Genomic DNA, 10656 nt, shown 5'->3' with positions numbered 1-10656 from the left:
AACCTCATGACACCACCACCCAGCCCCCCCTGCACCCCATCCTCAGTCTCCTCTTCACCACCCACCCAGCCCCCCCCCCCAAGTAACCCCATCCTCAGCCTCCTCATCACCTCTTACACCACAACCCAGGCCCCCTGCACCCGGTCCTCATTCTCATCATACACCACCTCGCCATGCCCCCCCCCCCCCCGGTATCCCATCCTCAGTCTCCTCATACACCGCCACCCAGCCCCCAGTACCCCCAACCTCAGTCTCCTCATCACCTGCAGTACACCACCTCCCAGCCCCCCCATACCCCATCCTCAGTCTCCTCATCACCTCAGACACCACCTCCAAGCCCCCCCTGTACCCCATCCTCAGTCTCCTGATACACCGCCACTCAGCCCCCCAGTACCCTATCCTCAGACTCCTCATCACCTCATACATTACCACCCAGCCCACCCAGGTCCCCATTCTCATTCTCATCATCACCTCATACACCACCCCCAGCCCCACCATACCCCATCCTTAGTCTCCTCATCACCTCATACACACCACCCCAACCCCCCCAGTACCCCATTCTCAGCCTCGCTCATCACCTCATACACCACAACCCAGGCCCCCTGCACCCCGTCCTCATTCTCATCATACACCACCTCCCATGCCCCCCCCCCCGTACCGCATCCTCAGTCTCCTGATATACCGCCACTCAGTCCCCCAGTACCATATCCTCAGTCTCTCATCACGTCATACACCACCACCAAGCCCCCCCCGCATACCCTATACTCAGGTCTCCTCATCACCTCATACATGACCACCCAGCCCACCCAGTACCCCATTGCTCATTCTCATCATCACCTCATACACCACCACCCAACCCCCCTGCACCCCATCCGCAGTCGCCTGATATACCGCCACTCAGCCCCCCAGTACCATATCCTCAGTCTCCTCATCACGGCATTACACCACCACCCAGCCCCCCCTCATACCCTATACTCAGTCGTCCTCAGCACCTCATACATGTACCACCCAGCCCACCCAGTACCCCGTCCTCAGTGTCTCATCATACACCACCTCCCAGCCCCCCCTGTACCCCATCCTCAGTCTCCTCATCACCTCATACACCACCTCCCAGCCCCCATACCCCATCCTCAGTCTCAACATCACATCATGCACCACCTCCCTGCCCCCCCTGGTACCCCATCCTCAGTCTCCTGATACACCGCCACTCAGCCCCCCAGTACCCTATCCTCAGTCTCCTCATCACCTCATACATTGCCACCCAGGACCCCCATTCTCATTCTCAGTCATCACCTCATACACCACCACCCAACCCCCCTGCACCCCATCCTCAGTCTCCTCATGACCTCATACACCACCACCCAGCCCCCCCAGTACCCCATCCTCAGTCTCCTCATACACCAAACCCAGCCCCCCTGCACCCCATCCTCCTTCTCATCATACACCACCTTCAAGCCCCCCCGTACCCCATCAGTCTCCTCATCACCTCATACCACCGCCACCAAGCCCCCCGTACCCTATCCTTAGTCTCCTCATCACCTCATACATCACAACCCAACCGCCCCCCGTACCCTATCCTCAGTCTTCTCATAACCTCATACACCACCACCCAGCTCCCCCCTGCACCCCATCCTCAGTTTCCTCATACACCACCACCAAGCCCCCCCCCCCAGTACCCCAACCTCAGCCTCCTCATCACCTCATACACCACAACCCAGGCCCCCTGCACCCCGTCCTCATTCTCATCATACACCACCTCCCATGCCCCCCCCCGTATCCCATCCTCAGTCTCCTCATACATTACCACCCAGCCCACCCAGTACCCCATTCTCAGTCTCATCATCACCTCATACACCACCACCCAGCCCCCCCATACCCCATCCTCAGTCTCCTCATCACCTCATACACCACCACCAAACCCCCCTGCACCCCATCCTCAGTCTCCTCATGACCTCATACACCGCCACCCAGCCCCCCAGTACCCCCATCCTCAGTCTCCTCATCACCTCATACACCAAAACCCAGTCCCCCTGCATCCCATTCCTCATTCTCATCATACACCACCTCCAAGCCCCCCCCCCCCGTACCCCATTCTCAGTCTCCTCATCACCTCATTTACCACCACCAAGCCCCCCTGTACCCTATCTTTAGTCTTCTCATTACCTCATACACCACCACACAGCCCCCCCAGTACCCCATCCTCAGTCTCCTCATCCCCTCATATACCACCACCCGGCCCCCCATACTGCATTCTCAGTCTCCTCATCACCTCATACACCACACCCAGCCCCCCTGCACCCCATCCTCATTCTCCTCATACACCACCACCCAGCCCCCCCTGTAACCTATCCTCAGTCTCCTCATCACCTCATACACCACCACCCAGCCCCCCCCGTACCCTATCCTCAGTCTCCTTATCACCTCATACACCGCCACCAACCCCCCCCCCCCCCCCCCGTACCCTATCCTTAGTCTTCTCTTCACCTCATACATCACAACCCAGCCAACCCGTACCCTATCCTCAGTCTCCTCATCACCTCACACTGGCGTTGTGACCCGGTTGCGCACCGGGTGACACCAACCTAATGGGGGTGACACCAAGATGCTCCGCAGCACCCACCCATGTCATTAAAAGGAGAAGTTGTTAAGTTAGGGACTCACTTGAATCAGGTGACCGTGAAGTGACGAGTTGGCTTGTACAGTTTGAGTGAAATGTATAGTAACACTTGATTGTTCTATTGCTTCTCAGCACAAGTATGAAAATTACAATGTATGACATGTGAATGTGCAGCCATCACTTCCCCTCCCCCTTAAACTTGGACCCCCCCCCCCAAAAAAAAAAAAATAATAATACAATAATCATTTTTAAACTTTTTTTTTTTACTTTTTTTTGTTTATTTCACCCTATAATTTTCTCTTTTTTTGGCTTTGCTGTAGACTTAGTAGTAAAATGAAGGATGCCATTACAAAGTGTAGTTGGGTCTCACAATTAACAAGCCTTCATATGGGTCTGTAGATGAAACATTGACAGAGATATAGATTTTTTTTTTTTTGTGAAAAGTTAAAAGAGAAAACAAATATATAAAAAAAAATACAACATCATTGAGGGGTTAATGTAAAAAGGAGATTGGAAAAAAATTGTAACAAAAAATACATATTTCTATTAAACACTATTACAATCAAATTAATTAAGGGCTAAAATTATAGCAGAATGAGAAAAGAAACTTGGCCAAAATTAGTAACTTTATATTGAACTTCGCTGAAATCTGCTCTGCGGCAACTAGATGGCAGAAGACACTGTTCAACACTTTTCCTTTCTCGCCTGAATCCCTAGAAGAGGCTGCACTGTACTTTGTCCCCACCTAGTGGTAAGGCTGAAGAATGTAAAGACTATTCAAAAGTTTTTTTCTTGTACTGTGTTCAGCTACCACAACATGGCAGTAAATAGTTTTCTATGTAACCCAATATATTATACCGTATAGGAGACCGATCGTAGGAACGAGCCCCGCAGGAGATGACATTTAGGAATGAGAGTGAAAAGACCAATTAATCAAAGTAACATCAATGAACTTAATAGAACTAAATAGGATGATTGACGCTACAAAGAGAACATGTGGATGTAATTAATTAAGAGTTCGTTAGTATCTAATTTCATGGGTAAATATAAGTCAATGACGATGTACGATGAGAATGAACGGAGACAATATGTGAGAGATCGAATGGACATAGAATGGTGACTGCAGTGTAATTATATATAATATATACAGTCCCAGCCATTACACACCGCAGTCTCCGTACAGATATAAAACAAGAAACAGAACATGTGGACACTAAAGAGTTAACACTGTACGGAGCTATAGTCCTGATACATAGTATCGATTGGCTGATACCGGAGCTTTGGTGATTTCTCTCCTCTTCCTCTATATAAGAACAGGAGATGTCAGGACGGGCCCTGGTGATTATTCCCGGTCACTGTATACGGAGAGTGCCGGCATCCGCAGCCTGAGAATGAGCCGCCTGAACGTGAGATCACATAACACGGGACAATTGTCTTCTCTCCCAGAGCGAAGAATTACAGGGTGAGCGGGAAATTCAAAATCACCAACGATTCTGTGTTCAGCCAATCAAAAGAGAAGGGGAGGGGCCGGTAATGTAAATTCAGTAAAAGGAAACGCCCATGTGGACGTCATCTTGTTAAAGTTCTCCTTCTGGTCCGCACATGTGCTATATAAGCTAGGACTCCGCGCCTCAAACTTTATTCATTCAATTCTCAACCAGCAGGATGTCGGGACGCGGCAAAGGAGGAAAAGGTCTCGGTAAGGGCGGAGCCAAGCGGCACAGGAAGGTGCTCCGTGATAACATCCAGGGCATCACTAAGCCTGCAATCCGCCGTCTAGCTCGCAGGGGAGGTGTGAAGCGTATCTCCGGCCTCATCTATGAAGAGACTCGCGGTGTCCTGAAGGTTTTCCTGGAGAACGTCATCCGTGACGCCGTCACCTACACCGAGCACGCCAAGAGGAAGACCGTCACCGCTATGGACGTCGTGTACGCCCTCAAGCGCCAGGGCCGCACTCTTTACGGCTTCGGAGGTTAATTCTGCTTCTACTCGGCTCCATCTCATCAACCCAAAGGCTCTTCTCAGAGCCGCCCACATGTTCTATAGAAAAGCTACAATTCTGTGTTTACACTGCTTTGTGTTATCGGAAATCTGTCGTAGTGTATTGTCCTTGTCTGTACAATAATCGTGGTTAAGATATAGAAGCTGCATATTGAAGAGGAAACCCGATTTTGGGATTTGCAAGGATCTTATCTCAATGGCCCGAGCTGTGGCTCCGGTATATGGTGCTCAAAGTGTTTAGTTTAGTAGCTCCATAGTTTCCTTTGCTGTAAATATAGATCGGCCGATGTGTTCAGTGATGGGGGGAACTAGTAGCAGATCAGGTGGGAGATGTGATTCTATACAGAGCGATGAATATAATAGATGTGGAGACTCCTTCCCCTAAACATGTGGAGGGACCGTAGTATAACATTACATGGCCCAGATTATGATCGCTGCCCGGGAGTTCTGTACTAACACTGTACAATGCGGAGAATACATTACTAGCCGACACCCGCTTCCCTCCTCTTTCTCGCCGGATCATGTTCTATATTGCGGCATCTCTCCTCTCCTGGCGGCCCGAAGACTCCCGAAGCCCGGTCAGAGGTGACAGCTCCTGCCCCGCAGCTCCAACAAAGAGATATAATTCAGGATCCTGGCGATAAATATGTCACTCCTCACCCTAATATACAAACCTTCTACATTACATCACTTTATGTTATATCGAGGACAATGCAGATGCATTTATTTGTTCTAGATCCCCTTAGGACACTTAAATCTGGTATAGGATAAGCAGGGTGTATAAGAGCAGCTGAAATTATTGTGCTGTGTTATTATAAGTTTTAGTCACCATCCACAGTTGTATCTATTTGCGCCTCTGTAATTTGTATCAGCACCTGGGAAATACTTGTTACTATTTGGTAACATGTAAAGATTAGAATACAAAGCTCTCACCACCAGGTGTCGCTATTGTAACACAATGTATCTGATCTGTATAAACTAACGATTTATACTGCTGCGATAGACGATCTATGGATAGATATAAGGAAACAATTTACCAGAGATTTGGGGGTTAATGTAACCCTTTAGTTAATAGGTTGTGCACATGGCGTTTTATCCATCTGGAGAATTATTGGGCTTATTTCTTGTAAACGTAATATAAAGCCAATGCAGCCCCGAATGGAGACTAAATATGGGGGCGCTCTACTATAGTGCACCGTGTAAGCGTATATAGGGATTGGGACTAGTGAAGCAGAGAGCGCTCCGGGGACTGAAGGGGAAACAGAGCATAAATAACGAGGGACAATGAAGGGTTAACTTTGTAGGTGGAGCAATAACCCCGATAGTTTACGCTCATTGGAGATTGACTTTCTCGCTTTGTCTCGTCCCTGTACACGTGATTACATTACTGTCTTTGTCGCGGGGAAAGGCTGGCTGCACCTCAAAATCCATATGTAGAAACTGTACCCGTCCCCCTTAGTGAGGGTAGCGGGGATGGAGTGAGGAGGAAACTGTCCTTGTGCTGAGGGTCACATTCTGCTATAGGAAGTTTTCTGGTAGTTATTTTATTTTATTTTTTTATAAAAGTGAAGGTGTCCAATCCCTCTCATACTGTTAATGAAAGAAACTCATCAGTTCTACTATAACCCCGTATAAAGAACATGTCATAAGAAATCTAATCCTTATCAGACAAGATCAGCGGTGCCAGCTCTGTAGGAGACAATGTGGTGGCTCTTAGAAGAGCCTTTGGTGTTCGGGATGGTCTGGGATAAGCGGTGATCACTTGCTCTTGGCCGCTTTGCTGCTCTCGGTCTTCTTGGGCAGCAGCACGGCCTGGATGTTGGGCAGGACGCCTCCCTGGGCGATGGTCACCCCACCCAGCAGCTTGTTCAGCTCCTCGTCATTGCGCACGGCCAGCTGCAGGTGACGGGGGATGATGCGGGTCTTCTTGTTGTCCCGGGCGGCATTACCGGCCAATTCCAGGATCTCAGCGGTTAAATACTCCAGCACAGCGGCAAGGTAGACCGGAGCACCGGCGCCCACCCTCTCGGCGTAGTTCCCTTTGCGGAGAAGCCTGTGCACACGACCGACGGGGAACTGGAGTCCTGCCCGGGATGAGCGGGTCTTGGCCTTAGCCCGAACCTTCCCTCCTTGTTTGCCGCGTCCAGACATGACAACTTATTTCAGAATAATGTGATCATTCCCACACGTTCTGCTGGCTTTATAGTTCTCAGCTCCGCCCTCCGGCTCCTGTGATTGGGTAGATTTGAATCCGGCTAATGAAACTGGAATTGAAGACTCTCCAATAGGCGGCACTGGGCGGGGCGTATGACAGCACTGAGGTCACATGATTTGCTCTTCCAGTAGAGCAAGAGGCTGACGGCATTGCTCTTTTGCATGGGCTGCCTATAAATACGGCTGCAGAGGGAGTAAGCGACATCATTATCCTCTTTGTTTAAGTTAGGAATTCTTGAGATTGATAATCATGCCTGATCCCGCCAAGTCTGCACCAGCGCCCAAGAAAGGCTCCAAGAAAGCCGTGACCAAGACTCAGAAAAAGGACGGCAAGAAGCGGAGGAAGACTAGGAAGGAAAGCTATGCCATCTACGTGTACAAGGTGCTCAAGCAGGTCCACCCTGACACCGGCATATCCTCCAAGGCCATGGGCATCATGAACTCCTTTGTCAACGATATCTTCGAGCGCATCGCAGGGGAAGCCTCCCGCCTGGCTCACTACAACAAGCGCTCCACCATCACCTCCCGGGAGATCCAGACCGCCGTGCGCCTGCTGCTGCCTGGAGAGCTGGCCAAGCACGCCGTGTCCGAGGGCACCAAGGCCGTCACCAAGTACACCAGCGCCAAGTAACCTGCTCCGCCTCCTGCTGTCACCCCAAAGGCTCTTCTAAGAGCCGCCCACATTGTCTATAATAGAGCTGGGGCTTCTCCTGTCTGTATTCCCCGTATTCTCTTCTGTATATGTGGTCGCTATTCTGTCAGTACAGTCTATTGAGACTATATATATTCTGCTCCGGAATCGGGTGAGATCAGAGCGGCGGCTGCGGTTCTCACTGACTGCAGGATGTATATTCTCCTGTGGTGGAGCGGGGGGCGCTGTAGATCAGTTCTCCGTAGTTAACCCATTGCCCGATCTGTCTTGTGATCAGTATCTCCTCCACCAGATTCCCCGATTATTTCTTCTATAATCTCCGCGGTCCTGATCGATCACACAGCCTTACTGGAGTGGATTGTTGCGGTAACGCTATAAATCCTAATTTACTGACCGGGGAATCTATTGATCGGAATCGCCGGGGTTTATAATGAGACGCGCATCCTGCTGCCATAATCTTTGTGCACTGACTGGGTGGTACAATAGAGAAACAAGGATGATGAGGGTAGTAGTCAGACACTGAATCAGGCTCTACATCTCGGGGAGATCTCTCCATTGTTATCGGGTCTGGGGGAAGCGGGAAATTCAAATCCTGAACATCCTGTGATCAGCCAATGAGCATTAGGCATCGGACGGGACCGCGCGCACGGCCCATTGTTAACCCTTTAGCGGCATGTGCACTACAATAATGAGACAATTACAACGCTCAGGGCTATAGCTCCCCAAATGTCACCGACTGATGGAGATATAACAATGTATCCGGGCGCAGGGATAAAGATCCATAATAGACGATACCATCAGCTCCAAATCTGCCCCTATTAGTCTGTGTAAACCAGATTAACATGCACCTGCCAAGGGTGAGTGGCGGGGACCGGTACCTCTCCCCGCTCATGATGCTGGATGATATGTATAGTTATTAAGCTGAGGAATAATTGGCGGACATGTAGTGTTATACATATTGGGAGTTTCCCGCTCATTTCTACAATTATTTCTCCGGAATCATTGCCAAAACTTTATACAGGAATTGTTAGAGGAACAGTCAGTGATCACCGGGACTCCGATTCTCGCTCTTCCCGCTGGGTAGTAGAACATAGCGCTATCATAGTCCGGTGTATGGGGGTTTGTGCCGCTATCACAGTCCGGGACATCAGTGAGGATCGGTATCACAGGGAGAAGCGCACACTGCGCCAGCCTGCAACGTGCTGAGGAGTGATATAGAGGAACCTGCATCTACACTAGAATAAAGCCGCAGCAATTTAGTTCGGTGTGAACTGCTCCATTAATTAACTTACAGGTGCTATAGAGCGAAGACTCGTCTATCCAGTGGTATCCGGATAAGACGCATTTATATCCCGTTATCAGGAGATCTGCATCCTCTATAACACGGACTCTTTAGGGAGATAGTGATTTGGTGGGGGAGGGAAGTAATGAAATCTGGAGGAGGGGAAGAATGATGTAGATGGTGAGGGCAGTAGTCAGAACATTTAGTGGAAATCTCCCGGGGCAGATAGTCTGCCGGTATTTCCCGCTCCTTCTCTGGGAAAAAACACCGCAACCACCAGAGCACAACACCGACCACACAACCACTCAGTAGGGAAGACACAAGGAATTGTAGCCTTTCTATAGAACATGTGGGCGGCTCTGAGAAGAGCCTTTGGGGGGAGGAGATGATTTCAGGAGAAGAATTAACCTCCGAAGCCGTAGAGAGTGCGGCCCTGGCGCTTGAGGGCGTACACCACGTCCATAGCGGTGACGGTCTTCCTCTTGGCGTGCTCGGTGTAGGTGACGGCGTCACGGATGACGTTCTCCAGGAAGACTTTCAGGACACCGCGAGTCTCTTCATAGATGAGGCCGGAGATGCGCTTCACACCTCCCCTGCGAGCTAGACGGCGGATGGCAGGCTTGGTGATGCCCTGGATGTTATCCCGGAGCACCTTCCTGTGCCGCTTGGCTCCGCCCTTACCGAGACCTTTTCCTCCTTTACCGCGTCCCGACATCCTGCTGATTGAGAATAGAATGAATTATGTCTGAGGAGCGGAGTCCTGGTTTATATAGCACATGGCGGACCAGACGGAGAACTCAAACAAGATGACGTCATCATGGGCGTTTCCTTTAATAATTTACATTCCCGGCCCCTCCCCTTCTCTTTTGATTGGCTGAACACAAAAGCTTAGTTGATTTTGAATTTCCCGCTCACCCTGTAATTCTCCGCTCTGGGAGAGAAGACAATTGTCCCGTGTTATGTGATCTCATATACAGGCGGCTCCTTCTCAGGCTGCGGATGCCGGCACTCTCCGTATACAGTCACCGGGAATAAGCACCAATGAGGGGGCTCCTGTTATTACATGGATGAGGAGGAGAAAAGAAAAAATCCCCAAAGCTCCGTTATCATCCGATCGGTACTAAGTATCAGAGCTATAGATCCGTACATTAACTCTTTAGTGTCCACATTTTCTGTTCCTTGTTTTATTTTCATTATATCAGTCAAAGACATTAATTCACAGCTGTAAGGAGACTGCGGTGTCCAATGGCTGGGACCACTGACGGGGACATCACTGACAGGGACATCTGTGTATCTCAGTGATTATCGGGGCCGCCAAGATTCTACAAGGAAACGAGTCCTATAGGGATGGACGGGACCTAATAATCTGTGCTCGGGGCACAGCAGGTACCGCAAGTCTCTACAATGTAACGAAACCGCAGTCATCTCTGTGGAAGAAAAAGCCGCTCATCACATCAGCTCTATGTCTGAAGCTTCATCCCCCATAGACCCCTGGTCACACCCAGCAGATTATTACAACAATCCAGCTCTGCACCGTAATAGCAAAGTCAGGGACCGGACTATTACTGAGCTACTCTGTTATTAGCGATATATTCACACGATCAAGCGTTAATTCCAAATCTAGATGGATAAGATTACATTCCAGAAGTTCTCCGGCCGAAGTCTTCATGAAGGACGGACACTGGGATCTCTCCACACTGGTATAGAAGATCAGATATCCCAATGTATAACGCAGAATAAGAACCGCTTTATTCTAGAAAAAACAACTAATAGAGGAGACGTTTGCTGTTCACACTAAGCGCTTTATTAGGTCTAAACATCCCTTGAATGCTGAGGGGTTAAATTGTTTATAAAACAATCGCTAAGACTCCGGTCAGAGTTCTCATTGGA

At 49.8% G+C, this 10656-nt stretch overlaps 4 protein-coding genes across 4 annotated transcripts; 2 read left to right on the top strand and 2 right to left on the bottom strand.

Moving 5' to 3' along the window:
• The first annotated feature begins 3738 nt into the window (after nucleotides 1-3738).
• LOC130303373 (histone H4) lies at nucleotides 3739-4624 on the top strand. Its single transcript, XM_056551783.1, has one exon. It carries the CDS (start codon nucleotides 4283-4285, stop codon nucleotides 4592-4594), a length of 312 nt encoding a protein of 103 aa, XP_056407758.1. The 5' UTR covers nucleotides 3739-4282; the 3' UTR covers nucleotides 4595-4624.
• A 1752-nt stretch (nucleotides 4625-6376) lies between these two features.
• On the bottom strand, nucleotides 6377-6769 carry LOC130303370 (histone H2A type 1). The gene has a single exon (XM_056551780.1). The coding sequence runs from the start codon at nucleotides 6767-6769 to the stop codon at nucleotides 6377-6379; it is 393 nt and encodes a 130-aa protein (XP_056407755.1).
• Nucleotides 6770-7073: 304 nt separating this feature from the next.
• Nucleotides 7074-7463, top strand: LOC130303372 (histone H2B 1.1). The gene has a single exon (XM_056551782.1). It carries the CDS (start codon nucleotides 7083-7085, stop codon nucleotides 7461-7463), a length of 381 nt encoding a protein of 126 aa, XP_056407757.1. The 5' UTR covers nucleotides 7074-7082.
• Nucleotides 7464-9169: 1706 nt separating this feature from the next.
• LOC130303369 (histone H4) lies at nucleotides 9170-9481 on the bottom strand. Its single transcript, XM_056551779.1, has one exon. It carries the CDS (start codon nucleotides 9479-9481, stop codon nucleotides 9170-9172), a length of 312 nt encoding a protein of 103 aa, XP_056407754.1.
• Between the last annotated feature and the right edge of the window lie 1175 nt (nucleotides 9482-10656).

This window comes from Hyla sarda, unplaced genomic scaffold, assembly GCF_029499605.1.
Source record: "Hyla sarda isolate aHylSar1 unplaced genomic scaffold, aHylSar1.hap1 scaffold_1216, whole genome shotgun sequence".
Lineage (NCBI taxonomy): Eukaryota > Metazoa > Chordata > Amphibia > Anura > Hylidae > Hyla > Hyla sarda.
Note: the sequence above shows the minus strand (reverse complement) of the source record. Positions and strands in the feature narration are given on the sequence as shown.

What these genes read in the sequence shown, in the direction of transcription:
- LOC130303370 (XM_056551780.1), bottom strand. Translation starts at nt 6,769, where the DNA reads ATGTCTGGACGCGGCAAACAAGGAGGGAAGGTTCGGGCTAAGGCCAAG.
- LOC130303369 (XM_056551779.1), bottom strand. Translation starts at nt 9,481, where the DNA reads ATGTCGGGACGCGGTAAAGGAGGAAAAGGTCTCGGTAAGGGCGGAGCC.
- LOC130303372 (XM_056551782.1), top strand. Translation starts at nt 7,083, where the DNA reads ATGCCTGATCCCGCCAAGTCTGCACCAGCGCCCAAGAAAGGCTCCAAG.
- LOC130303373 (XM_056551783.1), top strand. Translation starts at nt 4,283, where the DNA reads ATGTCGGGACGCGGCAAAGGAGGAAAAGGTCTCGGTAAGGGCGGAGCC.